This window comes from Trachemys scripta, chromosome 21, assembly GCF_013100865.1.
Source record: "Trachemys scripta elegans isolate TJP31775 chromosome 21, CAS_Tse_1.0, whole genome shotgun sequence".
NCBI classification, from domain to species: Eukaryota; Metazoa; Chordata; order Testudines; family Emydidae; genus Trachemys; species Trachemys scripta.
In genome coordinates this window covers 1,788,758-1,813,087 of record NC_048318.1, presented here as the reverse complement: position 1 = coordinate 1,813,087, position 24,330 = coordinate 1,788,758, and the positions used below count along the sequence as shown (strand labels likewise).

At 59.1% G+C, this 24,330-nt stretch overlaps 1 protein-coding gene across 1 annotated transcript in view; it reads left to right on the top strand.

The window, feature by feature from the left end:
- The window catches only part of ROBO3 (roundabout guidance receptor 3), a 109,033-nt gene that overhangs the window by 72,056 nt on the left and 12,647 nt on the right, over positions 1-24,330 (top strand). Inside the window, exons 8-17 of the mRNA XM_034754890.1 lie at positions 519-690; positions 12,587-12,792; positions 17,981-18,062; positions 19,870-20,038; positions 20,654-20,820; positions 21,560-21,681; positions 22,037-22,253; positions 22,930-23,048; positions 23,259-23,430; positions 23,942-24,136. Coding sequence (XP_034610781.1) covers positions 519-690; positions 12,587-12,792; positions 17,981-18,062; positions 19,870-20,038; positions 20,654-20,820; positions 21,560-21,681; positions 22,037-22,253; positions 22,930-23,048; positions 23,259-23,430; positions 23,942-24,136 — 1,621 coding nt within the window. The remainder of the gene's footprint in view (positions 1-518; positions 691-12,586; positions 12,793-17,980; positions 18,063-19,869; positions 20,039-20,653; positions 20,821-21,559; positions 21,682-22,036; positions 22,254-22,929; positions 23,049-23,258; positions 23,431-23,941; positions 24,137-24,330) is intronic.

The following is a 24,330-nucleotide window of genomic DNA, read 5'->3' as shown; positions in this document are numbered from 1 at the left end:
ACAGGGATTGTGGCACACCAGGGCCTTCTGCTGTACACAGCTCCCTCCTCACCCAGTAACAGAAACCCTGAGGGAGGGCGGGGTGCAGGCATCCCCACCCTCCAGCAGCCATTCTCCTTGGGGAATGCTTCCCTTGTTAAGAGGAAGGCACCACAAACGTGAGACCCAGGTGCTTTCCAGATGGAGTGGGCCTGGCTGCACGCTCTGAGGGCTGGCGGGAGGGGCCTGGCCACGCGCTCTCAGGGCTGGCGGGACTGTGCCAGATCCTCTGTATGTCTAGGCACTGGTGCAGGGAGCTCTGCCTGATGTCATGAACAGCCCCTCCGCCCGCCCTGCATAGTGTCTGGGGAGGGCTGGGCTCTGTGTTGTTTCCTGAATTTGGCTGGCCCTGGGCGGGGCACTACCAAAATCAGCCCATCCGCTCTCTGCAGAGGCCCTGTACTCCCCATGCCTCCGGGCCGCCCTCGGCTCTCACTAAGTGGAGAGTCTGGGGCTCTCCCCTTGTGTCTGCCCTGCAGATCCTGCTGTTCCCCAGCCAGCCCCCTCAGCCCATGGGCCGCTTCTCCGTGTCCCCGAGTGGCGAGATGACCATCACGGAGGTGCAGACAGCAGATTCCGGGTACTACATGTGCCAGGCCATCAGCGTGGCGGGGAGCATCCTGGCCAAAGCCCTGCTGGAGGTGGAGGATGGTGAGTTCTTGTGAGCGTAAAGGCTCCAGTAAGGCCCTTCGTGGTCAGGGAGAGCCCTTGGTGTGGTCCCCAGGCCAAGCACTGTGGAGTGGGGCCAGGGGCACAACCGCCTGTCACGCACAGGCCCTGCAGCCGGCTCACTGCCTTGTAGGAGCTTGGAGTCGTGTGGTTGGTGTATTGCAGAGCTGAGGGGCTGTGGGCCCGGGAGCTCAGGGTGGAGCTGGCTCTAGGGGAGAAGTGGGGGGAGCGTGGCATCTCCGTCCATGAGCGCTGGAACGTTTGCTGAGTTCCCAGGGTGCTGGTGAGGGAACGGCAGAGCGCAGGGGGGAGCCTGGCAAGGGGGCTCCAGTGAACTTCGTTCATTCAGGCTGGCAGCTGGTATGGTCCGGTAGTGCTCCCTCTGAGTCTGGGCAAGGTGCCATTTGAACCCCGCCCCTCTGTCCGGGTGGCAGGTTCTGGACAGTTGGAGCCGAATCTCCTCCACCTTGCTGAGCTGGGCAGGGGACAGCCTGAGTGCTGAACCCCTTGGAGCATGCCCCCTTACCCGCAGCACGCTCCCGTCGCGGCCCCTTGCCCGGGCTCGCAGGGCTGTGTTTCAGCAGCTGGTTAGTTTAGCCTGCAGGCTGCATTTTCAGGGGCTCAAGGCTTTAAGGTTTCCTACCTGGGTGGAGAGCTCTAAGCCTCCCAGCTGCCCAGGTACGCACAGGGACTGTGCCAGCAGGGCCCTGGGGTGTGAACCACAGACACCCAGAACAGCGGAGTGCCCGGGACCCTAACCAGCTATGGCCCGTTGGGACAGCAGCCAGCCTGGCGCCCTGTGCAGGGAATGAGCGAGGGGTAGGTCAGGGGGAGGAAGGGTCTGGTGCAGGGCACAGGAAGACGGCAGGGAAAGATCTGTGGGGACAATGTGGGGAGGGGTCAGAGAGGAGCCTGGAAGAAGTGGCCTGTTGCTGGATTTCCCGTGAGGTGGCTGCAGCTCTTTCGTCCTGAGACGAACATGGCTGCCCGGCTCCCGGCAGGGCCAGATCCGACCACACCTCCACTACACCAACAGAAGAATGCTTCTGTCGTTCGGGAAGGTGGCGTTCCTACACCGACGGAAAAACCCCTTCCATCGGCGTGGGCTGCGTCTGTATGACAGGGTTCTGCCGGCAGAGCTCCGGCACCCCAGCCACAGTGGGATGGTGCCCGTCCTGTAGCTCTCCCCTTGGAGAGGGAGCCAGTCGCTCCTGCAGCTGCTGGGTCAGTGGTTCAGGCTCCCCAGGTTTGCAGTGGTCACCCCTCACTCAGCCCATCTCCAGTGGGAACCCAGCTGTCAGCTCACAAAGGCTTGGTGGGACCCTGGATTGCAATGGGGTTTGGTAGGACGCAGACCAGCATGTGCAGACCGAGGGACTGGCACAGCCCTGCACAGGCCCCCAGCTGGTTCCCTTGTGGAACTGCAAAGAACCCGGGAATGTCTGAGCAGCGAGGATGGGAGCTCCTGCCTGGGGAGCTGCGGCCCCGGCTTTGCCAGTGGAATTTGTTCCTGTGAAGTTTTCTGGCATTTTCTCTGAACTCTCCTGCTGTGAATTTCATTTGTCTGAGTTTCCTTGGCATTAGCCAGGACTCGGGAGGTGTTATAGGAACCATGGCTTCGAGCAAGTCCTTAGCAGCGAGACTCTCCTTTTATGCAAATAAAATCCTTGCCTCTCTCTAAGGGGTTTCTTGTTAAAAACCCAGCTGAACAGGCAGGCTTCCTTCTCACCTTTGTGGAGCCTGTCTCCCCCCTGCCCACCCGCCGCCCCCTCCCGCTGGCATCCTGCGCTGTGTCCAAACAAACTCTTCTCCCGTGAAACGCTGTCAGGTGGCACGGCCAGTGTGTGCAATAATGGATGGGGCCATATCAAGCGATGCTCTTTGCCTTCCTCTCTGCACAGCCCAGACAGCGTCCTGCTTTGTCAGTTCCTGTGTGAGTTTCCTTGGCAATCCTCAGGCGCTAGCGCCGCGCTGCGTTGGTTGTTACAGACAGCGCAGGGGCCAGGTTACAGGCAGGGACTGAAAAGAATTCTGTTAGTGCTGTTCGCTCGTTTGGGTTGTTTAATTAAACCTAAATTGGGGGACCAATCCCTGAAGGGCAGCAAGTGTCACTTTGAAACCCCATTGGTGGGAGCTCTGCTTGGAAATGCCGACGGAGGGCTGGGCTCTCCAAAGGCCATGCTGACAGCACAGCATGCCAAGGTGCGAGCGGTGCTGCATTCAATGCCGGCCGCCTCAGGGCTTCACCTCACGGTCTGCACAAGGAATCGATATGGATCTGAAAACTCATCCTTGGCAGGGGGATGCCATTATTACCAGCACAATTGTGCTTGCCACCAGCGTAGCTTCTGCTGGTTCTTGACCCGACATGTACTGATACACCTGTGTCCGCTTAAGGAGGGCGTCATCGATTTAACTCCACCGAGATGGTTAAACCTATTCCCAGCAAAGCCAGGAGAGACACAGATGGCCCAGCACCATTTCCTGAACCCAGCTCTGCACTGTTGCGGCATGGGCCCAGCGTGTGCAGAGACCTTGCACTAGCCCACAGCCAGGCCTCAATCCTGAGCTGGAGCAGCCATCTGTCGATACGAGAGGGCAGCTCGCCCCCATGGCACGTTACGCCTCTGGCCTCTGCTGGGGCTGCCAGTGTGGAAACCAGCTTCTCCCCTTTGTGCTTCCCACCAGTCTCCTTGCACGCAGGCCAGTGAGCGCCCAGCAGATGGTACCTACTAGAGGGAAGCCTTTGTATTCCCTTATTTCTCCCCTGAGCTGGGCAGCACGGGAGCTCCCTCCCTGCACTCCCTGGTGATTTGGGTTTTCTGGTAACACCTGATCCATCAGCCCAGCTGACAAGGGCGAGGTGATTAATGGCAACTGTTGGACAAAGAGAGTGTAACCCAGAATCCTAATTCCGCAGCACAGATGGCTTCCTGCAGCGAGAGGGTGGCTAGACAGCACAGCACTCCGCAGTGGCAGATGAGCCGTCCCTGGCCTTTATGTGACACTTCTTGTGTCTGTATCTTGTGGAGCGCCTGTTCCGACCAGGGGCCTGTTAACAAGAGGGCACGGCCCTAGCGAGTCACAATCCGGAACCGGGAGCCAGGCCTCTGCCAGATGAGAGCACAAGGCCAGGGCAGGACGCAGCTGTGGCCTGTAGCATCCTGCTCGTTGCGCCCACGTCACCAGTGATGCTGTCAGGCACTTTGTCTGCTGCGCAGGAGGCCAGGGAAACGCCGGTGAGCCGCCCCCTTGCCAATGCTGAGTGTGGTGCCTGCCTGCTGCCAGCTGATTTCTGTCTGCGCCAGCTCCTTCACCTTGGCTGGAGTTGGTTCTCCTTCTCCCGTGCACTTTCTTTGCTGGTTGTTACTGGCAAATTCAGTTCTGGGTGAACTCTCCGGGGCTCTTTGTCCAGCCACTGCTTCCCAGGCAATGGAGAGTAATTAGGGGCATAAATAATGGGCGGCTCCTGCAGTCTCCTGGGCTGCTGAGCTGAACATCTTTAGGGTGCTGGCTGAGGTGGAAGCTTGTCTCTACTTGGATGGGGTAGTTAGGGTGGGGGTGGGTCATCGTTAATGCTGTGGAGGCTGCCCCTTATGGGCGTCACCATGGTGACACTCGCAGCAGAGTGAGGGGAGAGTAGGCCTGACTGGACTCTGCACCCACCCAGCCCACTTCAAGGTCAGCCACTGAGTAACCCCAGGGGGATCATAGGACAGGTTGCAGTTCACCTCTGACTCTTGACAGCACTTGGTCCTCCCTGCCCACCTTGCCCTGTTCTCACAGTGACACCTAGAGTGACTGTGGCCCCACATGGGCTTCCCACTGCCCCGAGGGACCTACCTCGCTCACACCCTAACTGCCTCACCCTCCCATGTTTGCAGCGTGTGCTCCGATAGCTGTGATCCGTGCAGGGAGAGGGGCAGGGACACAGCTGGCAGGGTAGCATCGGTGTCACAGCACCATGAGTTCTTGGAACAATAGTGGAAGGGAAAGGTGGCTCAGTAGCTAGTCTGGGCCATGCGAGAGCTGGGGCCAGTTCCCTGCCCTGCCACTGATTTGCTGCGTTACCTTGGGCAAGTGCCTTAGTCTCTCTGTGTCAGTGGTCCTCTGTAAAACGGGGGGATAGCGCTTCCCTGCCTCCCAGGGGTGATGTGAGCTTACCGACTGTGAGTGCCCAGGTACAACAGTGATGGGGGTAGTTAAGGACCAGGTGTACAATCCAGTGCCCGCAGGCCCCGTCACAGTTCGGGCACCTGAAATTTGAAGCATCTGCAATGGCTAGTCATGCCTGAAACCACATCCGTGTGGGTGTGGGGCAGTGGGTGCTGGGGACCCTCTGAGAATGAGGGGCGCAGCGTTCTGTGGGCATTGGGAAGGTCGCTACACACACAGCATGCCTGATGCTGACCCACAAAAGCAAGGACGTGGGGAGCCGAGCCCCTCTCAGTGCATCGCCCGTCCCCCATACACCACAACCCACAACCTTGGCTCTGCCCCGAAGAGGTGGCACCCGCCAAGCACTGCACTGCCTCATCCCCACGGCCAGACAAGCCCCGCCCCCTTCCCCTCACTGCCCCTCCCTGCTCTATCCGGGGTGGAGGCTGGGTGTGTTTCGAGCCACCCTCCCAACCTGCATGAGATCCTTTCAGGCTCACAATCCTACCGTCTCTGCACAAATGGGGGCTCCCCCACCCCATCCGCTGGGTTGGGGAGTACCAGGCTACCCTGCCTTCCCCTATCAAACCCAGCCTCCCACACCCAGTCTTCTCCCCCCATCCACTGGGCTGGGGAACACCAGGCTATCCTACCCTCCCCTAGCAAAGCCAGCCTCCCCCACCCAGTCTTCTCCCCCCATCCACTGGGCTGGGGAATACCAGGCTACCCTGCCCTCCCCTATCAAACCCAGCCTCCCACACCCAGTCTTCTCCCCTCTATCCGCTGGGCTGGGGAATACCAGGCTACCTGCCCTCCCCTATCAAACCCAGCCTCCCCCACCCAGTCTTCTCCCCCCTCATCCGCTGGGCTGGGGAATACCAGGCTACCTGCCCTTCCCTATCAAACCCAGCCTCCCACACCCAGTCTTCTGTCCTCTCCCATCTGCCCTCCCATTCTCCCCATTGTCTCCTGGGCTTCCCTTGCCCTTCCTTTCCTCTCAGTCTCCCTCAGCTTCTCGTACTCACCTGCCCCCTCTGTCTCCCTTTAACCCCTCCCACCCATACCTCTAGTGTCCCTCCCTGGTCCCCACTTTCCCCCAGCGACTTGGATTCCCCTCCCCTCCCAGTGTGCCCCTTGGCCTGTTCCCAGCATCAAGCCTGTCGTCAGCACTCAGGGCAGCTTGGCTTTAGAGGCAGGGGCCAGTTTTACTAGGGTAAATAGCGTCCTGCCCATGCTGTAAGGAAATGTGTGACATTGCCCAGGGTATAATCTGGACAGATGGACAGCTGTCTCCCCTGAAATCTCCAACCTGGGGTGCCTTTAACACTGCTCGCTGTAGGAGCTACCACTCCTGGCCTGCTCACACACAGCCTCTAGCATGTAAATCACTCCCAGCTGAATTATATGAGTGTTACAGCTAATCACTCATAAATTACATTACAGGGCGACCCCAGCAAAGTCCCACTCCCAGACTTGCCCCCTGAAATGTGTGTCTTGTACTGCCCAGCTCTTTCCAGCTGTTCGGTACAAGCTCATAGAAAGCCTGCCATTTCATTAATAGAAAATGATGTGCACAAACCCTGTTACTCATCTGCAGGGTCCCAAACACTTCAATCCAAGCACAAACTGGTTTAGATAAAATAATAAAACAAGTTTATGAACTGCAGGAAGATTTTAAGTGATTACAAGTAATGAGGCATAAAAGTCAGAGTTGGTTACAAAAGAAGAAGATAAAATGCAAACTACGGTAATACCTAACTTAGTGAGCTAAATGAATTCAAAGCAAAGGCTTTTCTCACCACCTGCTCTTTGCAGTCTTTACTGGGTGAAAGCCTCCAGGCCAGGACCCCTCCCCAGTTCAGTGTTTCTTCGGGCGTTGATACTGCCGTGAGCAGAAAGGGATGGAGGAGAAAGGTAGTATGTGTAGAGCGTCCTCTATTCTTATACCTTTCTCTCCTCTTTGAGGATTATCTACAGCAGGGGTATAGGCAACAGCTAGTCTGTCACACTGGAACCCCCCCCCCCCAAAATGTAAATATCTCTTTCACACTCTTCTTCTTGCCAAAGAATGGCCATTTACCCAGCTGATAGTCCACTTGATTTTGTTGGCACCTGGCTGAGGTGTTGACTAGTCTTTTGTTTTTGAGGCTGGTCTGAGGCTGTTTTTTAAACTTGGAACATGTCTCAGCAATGTCATACAGTACAGCAGTGTCATACAGGAGAATTTTATAATTTTACATACAATGTCGCCACATGTATTTTACCTAGACAATAATGCTCAGCAGATTATGAGTTTCCAACTGATACCTCATAAGGCATACTTTGTACAAAATGTATCATAGTTTTGTAAAAAGACTGAGCATAGGCGTACAGGCTGTAACAAGATGTCCCATTGTAATTGAGGGCAGCCTGTGGTCCTAATCCCATTGAGAACAGTGGGTGATAGCTGCCATTCTGCAATATACCTATCTCATAGAACTGGAAAGGACCTTGAATCCAGTCCCTTGCCTTCACAGCAGGACCAACTACCACCCCTAACAGATTCCCCCCACTCGATCCCTAAATGGCCCCCTCAAGGATTGAGCTCATAACCCTAGGTTTAGAAAGCCAATGATCAAACCACTGAGCTATCCCTCCTTGTGAGTGTCTGGCAAAGAGCTGATTCTCCAGCCCTGGCTGTAGGAGCACGGCATAAAAACCTACACAGGAGAGACGAGAACAAATGTTATGAAGCATAATAGTAAACAGTGGCCCTTAGTCCTATGCGACTCTTTTCTAACACTGTCCCTTGCCCCAGATTGCTCAACGTGCACCTCTCTGCCAACCTCCCTGGAGCTGAACAGTGGCTTGTAAAAGATGATCTGTTGACAAAAACTGTTCTGGCCCATCAGCCTCAGACCAATTTCAAACCCTTCCTATTAAACATTTATGGAAGGAAACCGAGCACGACTCGTACGGAGACTCCAAAGGGCGGCAAGTCCCATGTGAGGAGTTTCACGCCCAAAGGCCGCCCCAGGACGTTGTGCCCCAGCTCTAGCCCAGTACCCAATGCAGCCTGGTCACTGGACTATGAGATTAGGGCAGAATGGTGTTAATTTTCCTCTCATCCCCTGTCTCTTTGGCTCCGTCACCCACTGAGGAGCCTGTGGACTCCCCAGCACCTGTCCTTCCTCTTCCGTGTGGACTGCCAAGTTGTTCTGCGGATGATAATATGCCAGCTTCTTAAAGGAACTGTGACGCTTTATCAGGCAGACAGAGCACAGAGGGGGAAGCAGCTGTGTTCCATCACTGGCTCTTTTGTCCTATTCCGGGATATGACTTTCTGGTGCATGTCTGTGCAGTTGATGTGAAATGAGCTGGCATCTCTGCCAGCGGAGGCCCTGGCAGTCACCGTCATGGCCCAGAACACTGATTTATGCCCCCAAAGCCACATTTCCCAAATTAGGATTAACACCCCCAAGCCCCCCAGAGTTTAGAAGGTGGCCCCATGTGGCTGCCGCCATTTTAGCTGAGCTGTTTGCTAATGCCAGCCAGGCCAGTGGCTGAGGCTCAGAATGCTGGTTGCCAGCCAGTATGCAGATTGGAGACCATCAGGCCAGCCGCTGAGCGACGATGACATGTGAGCCACCCGCTTCAGTCTTGTTTAAAAATGAGCATCGATCCTGTTTAGAACAACAACAGCCGCGTTTCTGGTGCAGCTGGCTCCTGCCAGACAGAACTGGAGTTGAGTTGTTTAGCTCCTGGGGGGCGTTGTCAGCTTCGGCATAAAACAAGCCACGTCGCAGAAAACCTCCCAGCATTAGGGCTACAAAGGCAAATTCTCAAATGACTCAAAGCCATGGTGGGGCAAGCCCTGTTCACATCTGTCATGTCCCTGTACCAGATGTGGATAGGTCATAGAGCTCGCTTCTACACCTCAGCTGTGTTCAGCGTCAGATCCTTTAATGCTGGGCCAGGTATGGCTGAGGATTGCTTAAATAAGGTATTATACACACAGTGAAGTCTAGTGGCTGAACTGTATAATACAGTGTCGCATTCCACTACATCTCCCCCTTTAAGTTCTACATGCCTACCGTTTACAATATTTACATTATCATGCTGTCTCCGAAGCTCAGAATGTATCAGTTTGTTAAGGATCTCTAAATCGTACTGGGGTTTTTAATTACAGGACCCAAACACATAACATCTGGCTTGTCCGGTAGTTACAACAGCTGGCTGTGGTCAGTTTGGAATTCTTGAGTCATCTTCTTGTTTTGTGTCCGCCAGCTGTAGAATTTGCTCTGTGGATTGTTCTGTCTGAGGAGCAAACTAGATGTCAACAGTTTCTGTTGAACTCTCCACTGTTGGTCTCAATCGCATATGATCTGGGCAATGAATTATTTTTTTCATGACATCCTTTTTCTCCATCCGGTTTGACATAAACACGGTCACCAGGTTCTAGACCTGGCAGTTCTCTAAATGAGTGATGTCTGTTGTAAAAGTGTTTGTGGGCTTTTTGCTTTTTATCCAATTTGGCTTAATGTGTGGCCACTGTGGAGACAGATTCTTTTCCAAAGTTGGAACAGTACTTCTGAGTTGTCTTCCCATCAGGAGTTGTGCTGGACTATTCCAGTAGATGCTATTGGTGTTGATCTGTAACTCAGAAGAGCAAGGAGTGGCTCTTTCTGCTGTAGGATTTTCTTGGTTGTCTGTACAGCTTTCCATTCACTACTAGTAATACGATCAATATCATGTATCAGAGGGGTAGCCGTGTTAGTCTGAATCTGTAAAAAGCAACAGAGGGTCCTGTGGCACCTTTGAGACTAACAGAAGTACTGGGAGCATAAGCTTTCGTGGGTAAGAACCTCACTTCTTCAGATGCAAGTAATGGAAATCTCCAGAGGCAGGTATATATCAGTGTGGAGATAACGAGGTTAGTTCAATCAGGGAGGGTGAGGTGCTCTGCTAGCAGTTGAGGTGTGAACACCAAGGGAGGAGAAACTGTTTCTGTAGTTGGATAGCCATTCACAGTCTTTGTTTAATCCTGAATAATCAATATCATATTTCCTTCTGAATGACATAAATTCTGCTGCGGTGAATCATGTTCCATTGTCCATCACCAGTTATTCTCTAATACAGAAGTGAGCAAAAGTGCACTTCAGTTTCTCAATAACACACTGACACGTTATGACTTTCAAGTACATTATTTCTATATAACTGAAAAAGTCCACAACGACCAGGTAATGATGTCCCCTGAATCTGCATAAATCTGCCGCTAGTCTCTTCCAAGATCTGGCTGGTACAGGTGTTCGTATATTGTATGGTCCAGCATTGTCTCTCAAGCTGATTTGTACTGGATCTCCATTCAAAAGTCCAATATCATCAAATTCTCAATCAAGTTCTTCCGCCTTTCTTGCTAGGCCCATCATGGCTGCCACACTGCGGCTGAAAAGGTTGTTGGTCTGTCATCCGTTCATCACATACACTCTGAATGCAAAGCTTTAGTCTTTGTAAGTTGTTTCTGTGGTGAACTGGCCCATCCAGGGCTAGTCAAAGCAGTGTGAGGTGACTTCAGCTCTGGGAGGGGTTCCCTTCTGAGATGACTGTGATGTCTGCTCCAGAGTCAATTTTAAAGTCAATAGTCTTGCCGGGAATATTTAGTTTCACTCTCCAGACAGGCTTTGTGTCATCACAAGTGAGAGATCCCAAAAACAAAGGCTCTGAATTGTGTGTAATATGAGTCAACTCCCTGACTACTTTGGTGCGGCAAACAGCTCCAAAATGTCCATATTTTATACATTTATTACACTGCACACCTCTGGCTGCACATGCATCATCTCTTGGGTTATGACTTTTTCCACATCTTATGCATGTAGGCTGGAATTTGTCCCTCTTAGCCTGGGAGTTCTCTACATGACTTTGAACACTCAGGTGTCTTGTTTACAGCTTCTAAGCTAGTTGTAGGTTTTTATGCTAATGAAATGCTTGCCTTAGGTCTCACCAGACAGGCCTCCCTTTGCCCCTCACGCTGGCCTGCCCCACAAGATACGGTGCCCACAGGCCTCTCTGCGCCCTGGCTCCTGGCAGCCACGTTGTGGGGCAGCACTGCCAGCCCAAAGCCAGCCCAATCTGACAGCTTGACAAGAGTCCTGCGAGGGCTGGCGACTAATAACCCTCCTCTCTGCTGCCCGTGCTGCACCTTGGGCCTCCCCGCTACCGACAACGGATGTGCTCTGGTGTGGAAGACTTGACCCACAGCCTGCTGAGTGAGCGGGTGACCCTGCCCTCCAGCCAGCTCTCGCACTCCTGGGCTGCCTTGGGCCCACGGGCATGGGGTGTGTCCTGCGTCTCGCACGTGGTGTGTGAGGGTAAATGACGACACTGGAACCAGGTGCTGGGTTCCCGTCTCTGTCTGTGCCAGCTCTTCCTGTCCTGTGTGCTCCAGGCCAGATGGGGCCTGCCACTCCGCTGTGGTGTCTGAAGCCAATTCCCAGATCCCCTGTTAGCCGTGGTCCCCCACTGGTCACTTTCCCAGCATAGGAGGGGCCGAGGAGATGAAGCCACCTCCCAGTCTCTTCCCCAATCTCTGCACTCTGGGTCTCTGTGGCCTGGCACCCATCATCTAGCTATCTGCGTTGTGTACTTGCTCTCTGGCTGCCAGCTGTGGCTGCTGGCACAACACGCTCCCCCTTCCCCTGGGGCTGGCACATTGCTGCCGTGGCACTCCGGCTCAGCTGCCCCATGCCCTCCCCTGCAGCCCAATCAGCACAGCCTGAGCTCCAAGGCCTCTGCGTCCACCACAAATGCCTGTTTCTAATTGGCCCCCTGATTTATGGATCACAGACAGGCCAGCAAAGGAAGGTGAGAGCGGAGCTGTCAGCAGGGTGCAGCGCTAGGGGTGCGTGTGGGGAGAGGCTCAGAGCCACCCACGGGGCAGTAGCTCAGGGAGATGGGGCACCTGGGGTCGGCTGTGCCCATTGCCCTCTTCAGAGGAAGGCTGGTGCTCCAGAGAGCGGAACAGTTTAGCTACCCCTTGGGAGCATCGGGTGCCTAGTGCCGTCAAAGGAGAGCCATTGGCAGGGGCCTCAGGGGGAGAGGGGGTGTCATGGTGCTTCCCATGGGAGAGGCCTCGGGGGGGAGGGGGTGTCGCGGTGCTGCCCACGGGATGGGCCTCGGGGGAGGAGGGGGTGTCGCGGTGCTGTCCACGGGAGGGGCCTCCGGGGGGAGAGGGTGTCGCGGTGCTGCCCACGGGAGGGGCCTCAGTGGAAGCTCCCTTGTGCTGGGAGGGGCAGGTCTATGTGGGGCAAGTTTGGGGCTGCTTGGGGAGTCTCATATTGCCATCCCAGAGGCAGGGTCTCTGGGGGGCTGGGCTGGGTGGGCTTCTTACTGCAGCAGCCCTGCCACCAAACGGACGCTCCTGGGCCCATGGGGGAGCCTCAGCAGACAGCGCAAGGATCATACGGGCCTGGGTCTCTGCCCTCTCCCAATGGGCCAGGCTGGCTCCTCGGGGCGGGGTAGGCACCATGACCGGATGAGGGACATGGAGTTTGCTCTCTGCTGCCCATGTGGCACCTGCTGAGGGGCTGTTCAGAGGCTGTCGCACTGCCGTGGTGGGGCCGGCTAACCTGGGGGAGGGGGCATGGTACAGGACGTGGTCCTTTTATAGCAGGGCTGGGTGTTTTCTGCCCTTGACGCAGGCCAGGAGAGCCGCTAACACCTGCTCTGGGCTTTTCCCCTTAAGTGACATCCGACCGCATCCCGCCAATCATCCGCCGAGGGCCGGCCAATCAGACGCTGGCCGCGGATGCTACAGCCCAGCTGCAATGTCATGTGACAGGGAACCCACTACCTAGCATCCAGTGGCTGAAAGACGGGCAGCAGGTTGTGGGCAGGGACCCCAGGGTCAGCCTGTTAGACAACGGGACTCTGCAGATCACAAACGTGCAGGTAAGCTGCTGCCACTTTACTGGGCCTTTCAGTTTTGTCCTGGGATGTTCTGTTGATGACATTTTTTAACAGCCCCACGGCATGATGCAGGTACACTGGATTATTTAATCTGCTGCGTGCATTGGTCCACTTGGCATAGTACAGCTTTCCGGGCTGCATTCTGCTTTAAATTGACTCCCCCTTCTTGGTAAGACCGCAGTGCAGTTATTCGTAGAGGTGCCCTAGCAGGTCTCACGGTGCAGGTCCCTGAATCCCTGTGTGGCCGCAAAGTGCTTTATACTCACTGCACGCGTGGCAGCTGAAGAACAGAGCCGGAGGGCCAGATTTTGATAGGTATTCCGGGACCAGGCGAGGCAGATTGAAATCAGTGGGAGTTAGGCGCTTTGGAAAATCCCACTAGGCGCCTAAATACCTTTACAAATCTGGCCCTAAGTGACTTGCTCGAGGCCACGCAGTCTCTGGGGTAGAGCAAGGACTTGGGTGCAGGTCTCCTAAGTCGTGTGCGAGGGTCCAGACCGCTGGCCCAGCCGGCCTTGCCAACGCAAGCCACCAGGAGAGAAAGGAACGAGTGTAACAGACAGGAGCCGAATCGGGGACAGGGGGCTGGGCCGGACATAGCGGGACAGCAGAAATGAAGGCAGGAATCCAGGAGCAGAAGGCCGAGGGAAAGGAGGGGACCCGTAAGGCAGGAAGTGAGCAGGGAGGTAGGTGGGAGCTAAGTTACAAAGAGCCCTGACAGCAAGGGCCAGAGGCTTCCCGTGTGGGGATGCCAAGGGGGGTGAGCAGAGGACAGACTACCAAGTGCTTGGCTGGAAGGGAAGGGACTGCAGAAATCAAGGCAGCAGCAACACAGGCAGTGTTAGCAGCAGGAGCAGGAGGACGGGACAGCATGTCCCCCACCCAGCTGCTGGGCCAGGGGAGCCAAGCATCTCCCCGGGCTCTCCCCATTGCCCTGGCAGCCTGGCTCAGACACAGACAGGGGAGGGGGGCACGATGGGGACAGGCTGGGGCAGGGGGCTGGGCAATGAACCCTTCCACGCTTCTCCCCACACCTCCAAAAGCCCCTGGGATCCCCTCCCAAATTGACCTTGACGGCCACTGCATCTCACTGGCTTTTCCAGGCTCCCCTGGTCCCCCCGCTGGTGTGAGGTGCGAGGGACGGGTGTGGAGCTGGAGTGGGCAGGGAAATCCTGCCGCGGTGCCAGTGCTGCTGCCCCGGGCAGAGGCGGCTCTGGGAGAGGGGAGCCCCAGGGCTGAGCCGGGACAGGGTTGGAGGGCAGAGGGCAGGGTTGGAGCTGCGCCTAGTGCAGGAAGCCAGTGTGATGCCAGGGCTAGCCAGGTCTTGCTCCCTGCAGGGATGGGTTTGTTAGGTTGGCCTCTCGTGGTACGGGCTTATTGGACCCGATTCCCGATTGCCCTGCCCTTGTGCACCACGGGCGTGAAATGCTGCTGCTCCCATTGGGCAGCGTTTCACACCCGTGCACTAGTGTCCATGGCTGCCCAAGGGCAGGCAAGGGGAAAGCAGGTCCTTTGTTCACCACAGCTTTGGAGGGTCATGTTTATTTCTAGTGACTGAGTACCTTGGTGTGCTGGGTGCTTACTCCTGGAATCGCTGGCTCGTTAGTTGCACTCAGCGTCACTGTTTGAACTGAATCAGGGTCGCGACCCGTCACTGCCCTGGACCATAGCGGGCGGGAGGAGATGGACGCTGCTTTACTGGAAGGGGAAGAAACATTGATTTCCTCACCTGTCTTGCCAGACTGCCACGCTCCTCAGTCAGGTGGACTGGCCTGGGCTCTGTTGTTTACAGCACTGGTTCCACCTGTGAAATACCCCAGGAGAGAGTCAGATGGAGGCGGAGGGGTCCCCAAACTGGCTAGGCTGGCAGGAACAGGCAGAGCAACATGGGGTGTGCACCTTCGGCAGATCCAGGGAACAGGAGCGTCCCTGAGCCCGCCCTGCGCAGGAGAGTCCAGCCAGTGTCTGGGTCCAGCGACACTGGGCTGACCCCTGGGAGCACACTCCTTCTGCTAGAGGAGTGACTTCTACTGCTCCTCGAGCAACGGGAACTAACCCCCGAGCGCTGTTCTACCGGGCTGGTCGGTGTAACTACAGCAAGCCTTTATAGTCATGCCAGAAACCTCACGGTAAAGGGGTCTTCTTCCAGGATCACTTATTCTCCTCCCTGTGCTGGAACAGCAGCAATGGGACAGAGCACCTTTATCCCCTGAGAACTGTATACACCTGGGGATGGAGGAGAGGCTGCTACCACCTTTGCTCTCCCAGTACAGTTGCACAGGTGCAGTGTTTGTGTGCAAAGGCCTACATTTGTGAAGGTGTTTTGGTGTTGCTTAGCACTGCAAAGCGTGAGTGACCTAAGAGCCCAAATCCCGTTGACTTTCAATGAGACTTACAATCTGAAATGGGCTGAAATTAGGTCAGTATAAACCCACACCCCTGAGCGACCCAGTTAAACTGTCCTGACCCTGGAGTCCACCCAGCTAGGGCCTCTCTGTTGCAGCGTTTGATGTCTAGGCAAGTCCTAAGTCATTTTGAAAATGAGACTTACGCCTAGTCTACACCTAAAACTTTGGTCGGCCCAGCTACAAGAGTTTTGTGCCCTGAGCACCACAGGCAGGTAGCCCTCACCCTCAGTGTGGATGCCTCACCTCAGGTAGCCCTCACCTCGGTGCTTCCATTGGTTTACCTGCATCCATAGAAAAACCCCTTCCATCGATGTAGGAAGGATCTACAGCCCAGCGCTGCAGCGCATCCCTGTTAAGTGCAGAGCCATAGCGTGTGGTGTAGACATGCCCTCAGACTCCTAAGTCACTTAGGCCTTGTAACACGAAGCTGAGGAACGCTTAAACACTTCTCAAAATCTGGCCCCAGGCCTAACTCCATCCTAGTTGACTTAAACTAACCCAGGGTTAGACGTCCACCTAACCTTGCACCAGTTGGACTACATAAGCTTGAAATCACATCGGCACTTAAGGTGGTGCCGCTCTCCCGTGGAGACAAGGTCCCGCTCAGCTCTGGGGGCTTGGCCGTAAGGGATGGCACTTCCTCTGCGTGGGCAGCGTTTGAACTGAGGCAGTGGGCTGGGTGGGGGGAAAGGGGGAGAGCAGTGGGTTTTTTTTCCCGTGTGTGCGCGAATTACGCAGCAGTAGAGTCTTAAAGTGGGTGTGGGTGTGCACACAAGCACATGTGTGTGTGAGCGTGTACACCTGTGTGTCCATGCATGCACCCATCGTTTATTTTTAAAGAGCAGAATTGGCGGGGGGTGGTGGAGCAGAACGAAGAGCCCCGAGCACCCTTGGGAACAGCAGCTCTCTGCGGGGAGCGCTGGGGGCCCCTAGCAGGGGTGCAGGCTGGCTGACTGCACTACTGGTTCCAGGCACTAAATGCCATTTGGGACCGGACCTCATTCCAAAGAACACCCTGCTCCCCATGGGTGCTGAGTCCCCCGGCTGTGCACCTCCTGATGTAGCCACATTGTGCTGCCACGCCCTCCCTCTCCCACCCTCACCTGTCTGTTAACCACACCTGTTGCAGCCTTCCCTACACTCAGATGGGGAGGGCAGGGTACCTGGTACCATGGGGCCCTGCTCACCTGATGGGAAGGGGCATTCAACCATGATAACAGCAGTGAGCAGGCCGGCTCCTGTCTCCGGGAGGTGGGCGTCAGGCGCTATCTTGTGCAGGGCTGCTGGGTGGGCACGACTGGGGTGCTGTGGGAGCTGCGATCCTCCCCCTGGTCTGGAGGCAGGCTAGGCGCGTCTGCAGCCTGGCGCGGCGGAGTCAGACGCGGCGCCGGGGTAAAGTGGAGGTTATTCATAAATTACTTATCAAAACACACAGCTCACGCTAAACAGTGCTTTAAAAATTGATGGCAGGCGTCAGCGGGGAGCGAACTATTTCACATTCGCTTTGGGCCGCCGTTGTGTGCGAGTCAGGAGGTTAATGCATCTGCCGGCTCCCGGCGCACCTAATAGCATCGGTGGATAGCAGTTGTGGCTCTGTGCCCAGGAAGCAATGAGAGCTGTCAGGCGGCTAGCAGGGCTAGCATGAGTTAATGGTCCCCGGGGACGGCCACCTCCTCAGGCCATGCCGCTTCGTGGGGAAAAGTGGGGCAGCTCCTGCCACACGGACAGCCCCACCTGACGGGCACGTTAAAGTGTCCCCCCGGTGCATGCTGCCCTCCTGTCCCCCAGGCCTGCTGCCTCCCCGGCCGGGCTCCCCCAACGCTCTCTGCACAGCCTGTCTGCAGCCACCCTCTGCCCTGCTCAGAGGACATTGCCCCAGGCCTTGCTCTGCCAGTGGAACTCCCCATACCCTGCAGCCCTCCTGGCTCCAGCAGTATGGAGTGTGCGTGGCAGTGCCATGCGGTGGCATCCCGGTGAGAGCAGTGCCAGGGGATCACTGCGGATAGCAGGCTGGGCTGTGCCAGGCCCTGGCACCTCCAGCAGGCAGGCATTCCCTGAAACTCAGGCTGAGAAGTCCCTGGACACTGATGTGCCATTTATTGTCACGGGGATCTCGAAATGGCACAGCATTGCGGGAAGGGCTCAGACACTGGCTCACTCCATCGCTGCGCTCAGCCCCGTGCCGCCCCAGGGAGCTTGCGGCTCTGACCCTCCCTGCCCAGCTCATGCTGTGTGTATGACAGCCCTCAGCCACGATCCATGAGCGTCACTCCCCGAGGCCCAGGCCCCTCTCGCTGACCCCCTGAGTTATACCCCCTGGCAGCCCTCTGCCCCTTGCGGGGCAGTGCAGGAGGGGCAGCAATGCCCAGACACACGGGCCACCTGCCCTCCTGGAGCTGCTCCCATCTGAGCGGAAACCCGGCCAGGACCAGGCTCTGTTACACAGCTTGGGGTGGCTGTTGCAGTTTCGTCTCTCCCAAGGAAACGTGCACCCGGCTGCCGATCCGGCCGGTGGAAACTCAGCTCCTCTCATGGAGAGCCGGATGCCTTCCCCAGAGAACTCCTCCCCAGGCTGCAGCCTGGCTGGCCCCGAGGGCATGGTGGGCGGGGGGGGAGGGTGTCAGCAATCCCGGCACTACAAAGGGACCCAAGAACGGAGCCTCGTGCACGGCATCCTCTGGGTGTGCAGACGGTGTCCCATCCCGGCCAGGGACTCACCCATGGCAGCTGCACTACTCACTGGCTCCCCTTTGTGTGCGCAGGTGATGGACTCTGGGCTGTACGTCTGTGTCGCTACCAGCTCGACGGGGGAGACAACATGGAGTGGGGCCCTGGCGGTGCAAGGTCAGTAACGGACTGGTTCTGCTGGGCCCTGCAATGTCGGGTCGGGGCAGGTCAGGGGGCTGGGAGCAGGGAGTGGGGGCGAGTGGGGGCCCAGACACACACAGCAGCTGCGCTAGGGGCAGGTCAGGGGGATGGGAGCAGGGAGTGGGGGCGAGTGGCCCAGACACACCCAATAGCTGCGCTAGCAGGGGCTCAGGGCAGGAGCTGGTCCCTGCTGGTTACACCGGGCGGGAAGGTGCTTGTTTGGCTGGACGCAGGAGCAATGCGGGAGGCTCGCTGGCCTGTGCTGTGAGGGAGCTCAGACAGGATGATCGATTGGCTCTAACCCCTTTGGTCAATGCCCATGGGCCTCCCTGGGCCTGCCTAGGCCTGCAGCTGTCACTGTGGGTGCCTTGCCTGTGCATAGCTCAGAGTTGCTCACGGGAGAGCTTAGCGCTGGCCTTGCTTGGCGAGCTGCATCCCCTGCACGGGACAGCCGGCAGGGCAGGTAACTGCCACACGGGGTCCCCGGTCTGCGGGCCCCGCCCAGGGCCCTAGAAGGTGGGGGGTCGGTCTGCACGTGGCCGCGGCCGCCTGGCCCCTGCGAGCCAAGTGCCTGGACCGAACCCGAGCCTTCGGGCTCGGTTGTTATGGCTGGGGCAGGAACTGTCTGTTCTTCAAGACAGGTTTTTTGAGGAGCAAACAGGCCGCTCAGTGAGCAAACCCGGGGAGCGCCAGGTCTGCAGGCATAGGCACCGCATCCCTCCAGAGCTTTGGACCCAGCGCCAACATCCCACCGCCATTGCTGCACGTGCCACTCACTGACATGAGTTACAGACACGCCGGCTTCCCCTGCTCCCCAACCCCAGGCACACCCTCTGGGTGGGCATCTGTACTGCTGTTCCAGCAGCCCTTAGCCTGCAGCTGTGCTCAAATCATAGGTGCCAACTTTCCCCGGCGCTGCTCGCGCCGTCCCGCCCCGACTCCACCCTTTCCCTGCCCCACCCCCATGGCAACCCCTTCCCCAAAGTCCCCGCCCCAACTCCGCCCTCTCCCTGCCCCTATTGGACCCCTTCCCCAAATCCCTGCCCCGGCCCCACCTCTTCCCCAAGTGCTCCACGTTCCCCCTCCTCCCCCCTCTCTCCCAGCCGCAAGCGCTCGGAGCTAGGGGGAAAAAGCGGGCACGCAGCGCGCTCAGGGGAGGAGCGGAGGTGGAGGTGAGCTGGGTGGGGGGCGGGCAGGGAGCTGCCGGTGGGTGCAGAGCACCCACCAATTTTTCCCCATGGGTGCTCCAGCCCCGGAGCACCCGCAGAGTCGGCGCCTATGGTTCAGATGGGTGTAAAGTCTCCTCCACTGCAGGAAGCTCTGAGCCCACGTTCCCTTTGGCTCCTCCTGGGACACATCACCGAGCGCTGGCGAGGGAGTGGGCCCTGCCCGTGTGCTGAGCTTCAAGAGCAGAACTGCAGTGCCAGCGCTGCATGGGGATGGACTGCTGGTGAGCCGCGCTGCACTGGCAGGCCTGGAAACTGGCGTCCCTCGCCCACAAAATGGGCGCAGCACAAGCAGCTGGCCTGGCCCTGTGCCTCTCCCCTGCCATGTCCCCCTTGGCCTCGTGCACCAGAGGTAGCGGTTGTGGCAGCCCAGCTCAGCTCACGGGTGGTGGAGTTGGCAGTGCCAACACAGGCTGAGTTTGCAGCAGTGAAAAGCTCTGAATTTGCTGGCCGGAACCAGGTCTGGGAGCTGGAATCAGGTCTGGGAGCACACGCCCGGGCTGGACTCGGTGCCTCCCTGGAGCTCACTGTCAGTCTGTCAATCTGTCCTTCTCTAGAGACTGGGGCTGACCTCCAGGTGCAGCTCTCCGAGCCAGGCCACCTCCCGGGGCCCCCCTCAGTGCCGCTGGTCACTGATGTCACCAAGAACAGCGTGACCCTGGTCTGGAAGCCGAGCCCCCAGAGAGGGGGTGCTGCAACTACCACATACATCATTGAAGCATTCAGGTAACACCTCACGCGCTGCTGCCCAGGGCACCCACCAGAGAGGCCCCAAAAAACAAAAACGTGGGGGGCCCAGAGAGTGCCAGCTTTGGGATGGGGCAGGGGGCCTGGGCTGGGAACACAAACCCACCCTGAGTGCTCCTGGTCTCCCTGCCCGACCCTATCCCACCCCCCATCTCTCGCTGGCTGGAGGAGCCCCTTCCTGGCAGGCCCAGTCAGCATGGAGGGGATGGCAGCCGGGGCGGCATCGCCCACAGGCTGATGGGGGAGTCAGGGGTGAAGCCAGTGACACCGGGGGCTCATGGCTGGTAGCAGGCTCAGGGCTCACACTTGGAGCAGGCAGTGCTGGTAACCCAAGAGGAGTTAGGTGAGAGAGGGGCCAAGTGCCCCTGCCCCTGCCCTGGCCCAGGCTGGGTCTCAGCTCCGTAGTCCCTCTGTGCTGGGCCCTGGCACCATTGGGCCTGCTGGACTCTGGAATCGCCCTCACGTGGCGAGCCCTGGCTGCTGCCGCCCCCCTGGGCCGGGCCAGACCCGGGCACTGCCCATCCCTGCCCGGGGCTCAGGGAAGTGGCAGATGACCTGGCTGTGTCTCACCCCTCTCCCCATGGCCCATTGCAGCCAGTCCGCAGGCAGCACCTGGCAGACCGTGGCCGATAACGTGCGGGTGGAGAAGCACACGGTGAACGGCCTGAACCCCAACACCATCTACCTCTTCCTCATCCGCGCCGCCAACGCCTACGGGCTGAGCGACCCCAGCCCCGTCTCGGAGCCGGTGCGCACGCAAGGTGAGGCAGCCTGGGCACAGGGCAAAGCACGGGCCGGGGGCTCCAAGGCCACCCTGGGGGGCTGAGCAGAAGGCGGGGATGGGCAGAGCCAAGGGGTTCTCATGGGGGGATGGGCAGGGCCCAGGGGTCTCAGTCGGGGGGTGGGCAAGGTCCAAGAGGAGGGCAATGGACTGGGTTGGCCTGGGGCTGGGCTGGGTTGGGGTCTCCCAGGCCTGGCCATGGAGCAGAGCAGGGGCTGGATGGAAGGACACCCGAAGGCTGCCCGGGTTTCTGTTGCCCCAGGCCAGCGGGGAGAGCCTTTCCTCTTCCCGAGCACAGTGCCCCAGCAGCCTTGCTCCGAGTGTCATGACCTGTCCTGATGCAGAGGCTGCTTGGCCCCCGCCTCCCTCATCAGCACCTGCACTGTGCTTTGGGGCCCAGCCCAAGCCCCCTGAGGTCTCCCCTAGGCCCGCCCTGCGGGCTCTGCTCCAGAAGCACAGGGCAATGGTGAGTGTCCAGGCAGCCGAGAGGCAGGAGCCAGCTCTTGCCATTGGTACAGCGGCCCCAGCAGAGGGCAGGAGCTCCTGGCCGTCCCTGCAGGCTCCCTGGGCAGTAGAGCCTAGTGGGCACCTGGAGACAGTTATGTTCCCAGCCCAATGGCTGGCTTGTGGGGCACCTGTGCCCGAGCCTGTGCCTCTGTCCTCTGCCCTGTGCAGTGGGGTGACTCCAGGCACCGCACTCACGCTGGGTTTGTTGGCAGACGTCAGCCCCACCAGGCAGGGGGTGGATCACCGGCAGGTGCAGCGCGAGCTCGGCCAGGTCGTGGTACAGCTGCAGGAGCCCGTCATCCTCACCTCGACCACCATCCAGGTGTCCTGGACTGTGAGTACCGGCTCCGGTTTGGCCCAGGGGTGGTGAGGTGGAGGCGAGCATGGAAGTGTAGAGAGAGCTGGGTGGGCGAGCCAGGGCATTGTGGATGGTGGGTGGCGTACAGGGAGGGGGTGGGGGCAGCAGGGCCCTGGAGGGGCAGGGGCGGTGCAGAGGGCATGGGGAGGCTAGTGGGTGGCATAGGTGGAGGTGTGTCAGTCGGGAGGGAGGGGGGCAGTGCAGTGGATGGGGTGGGACTGCAGAGTATGCGGAGCAGCCCGGTTCCAGCTCTCCAGAGGCTGGGGGCCATGTTGGGGCCACGGGCGAGCGCTCCCCAATGCTGTCCCGTGGCTTGGTCCCCCCTCCCCAGGTGAATCGCCAGGCCCAGTTCATCCAGGGCTACCGGGTGCTGTACCGCCCGCGGGGCAGCGCCTGGCTGGTGCAGGACGTGCCGGCGCCGCCCCAGCGCAGCGCCGTGCTGCTGGAGCTGCACAAGGGCCAGGAATACGAGATCAAGCTCCGCCCCTACTTCGACGAGTTCCAGGGCCTGGACAGCGAGGTGCTGGTGGTGCGCACGCCCGAGGAAGGTCAGTGGGGGGTGGCAGCCCCCGCTCAGAGCTCGGCCCCAGTGCAGGGCCGGCCTCTCCCCAGGCAGCTGCCGTGCCGTGGGCCAGCGATGGAGCCGTCTGCAGGGAGGGGCCGGGATCCTCATGAACGTCTGCCCAGCTGGCGCTCCCTGGCTTCCTCGGGCAGAGGAGCCCGGCGCTGAGCACAGGGGGAGGGAAGGCTGGGGGGTCCGGCGCTGCTGTGAGGGGAGGAGTGTGACGTGCATCTGGGCATAACGCTGACCTGCCTGCCCCATGGACGGGCTGTCCCATAATGCCTACCTGCCATGGGCTGTGGCTGCCTAGTGCCTGTCATGGAGCCAGTGGCCATGCTCTGGGACGGGCTCTCTCCCCAGCCTCTGCCGACAGGGTGTTGGCGCCCAGTGGCTCATCAGAGCCGTGGCCCAGGAGCCTGGGCTAGGAGCAGGGCTTGCTGTCCTCCCCTGGTGCTGCCGGCTCCCTGGGCATGTGCAGAGTTCCCACCCTCTCCTTCCAGGTCCAGGGGCCCGCAGGAGGCTCTGGGGGCCAGGCATAGTGCTCACAGTTGGCCGGTCCCCTTGGCGCCAGTGCCAAGCCCCGTCCCGGGGGAGGGGAGTGCTGCCGCAGGGGGCAGCTCCCCCTCAGCGCTTAGCACTAAACCCTCTTTCCTCCCTCCCAGCCCCCAGTGCCCCCCCTCAGGCGGTTTCCGTGGTAACAGTGGGCAACAGCACCAGCATCAGCGTGTCGTGGGAGCCGCCCCCCGCTGGCGAGCAGAACGGCATCATCCAGGATTACCGGGTAAGGTGGCACTGCAGGGGGCGGGCACCAAGTGCATCCAATGTGCCGGGCACAGGTGCTGCCGGGAGGGTTCGACCCCACTGGCAAGTCCCGCACTGCCTGCATGCTCTGGCAGGGCCAATGCCAGGCACCGGGGAGGGATGGGGGGGTGGGGGCGCTGCTCTGTGTCATCCCCGAAGCCACGGGTAACCGGAGTCTTCTCCCTGGCAGATCTGGTGCCTGGGGAACGAGAGTCGCTTCCACATCAACAGGAGCGTAGAGGGCACGGTGCACTCAACGGTGCTGCAGGGGCTGGTGCCCGGGGTGCTGTACCGCACTGAGGTGGCTGCTGTCACCAGCGCCGGCGTAGGAGTGAGGAGCGCGCCCGTCACCATCCAGATCAGTGAGTGCGCCCGGCAGAGCGGGCACGTGGCGGCTCTCGCCCCTGGACCTCCCTTTGCACCCCTCCCTGCCCAGGCTTTGCAGGTCTGGAGTCGTTGCAGTGCTGTGCTGAGCTGGGCACTGCCCATGCGCGGTGAGGGGCAGCAAGGCACTGGAGTGAGGGTGAGACGGCTCTGTCTGGACACGCTGCCGGGGCGCTGACTGCTTGGAGCTCAGCAGACTGCGGGCAGGGCAGGCAGGGAGGGGAAGTCTCTGCCATGGGTGTCGGGGCTCAGTGCCTGCCAGGGTCAGAGGGATGCTGGCTGCAGGGGTGCTGGGGTGTGTGACATGGGCACCGGCAGCGTTCATGGGGTTGCAGCAGAGCCACTGGCCACGTGAGGGGGGTTGTGGCATGAAGGGGCACATGTGCCAGCTGCCCTCCTCTGCCCTACAGGCAGGTGAGTCCTGCAGCCCCAGCGGGCCATGCAGACGCCCTCTCACTGCCTTGCCTTTGCCACCTGTACCCACCGCAGAGCCTGCCCTGGACCAGGGCTCGGTGCCTATCAGCAGTGGGGAGAACGTGAGCCTGGCCGAGCAGATCACAGACGTGGTGAAGCAGCCGGCCTTCATCGCGGGCATTGGCGGGGCCTGCTGGGTCATCCTGATGTGCTTCAGCCTCTGGATCTACTGGCGCCGCAAGAAGAGGAAGGAGCTGAGTCATTACACGGGTGCGGGGCCAGCTCCCCTCCACCCCCACCCCCACCCCAACCCCCACCGCCACGCACCAGGGACCACCCCCATCCCAGTGCGCCAGGGACAACCCTCACCCCAACCCCCACCGGCACGCACCAGGAACCACCCCCATCCCAGTGCGCCAGGGACCACCTCCATCCCAGTGCGCCAGGAACAACCCTCACCCCAA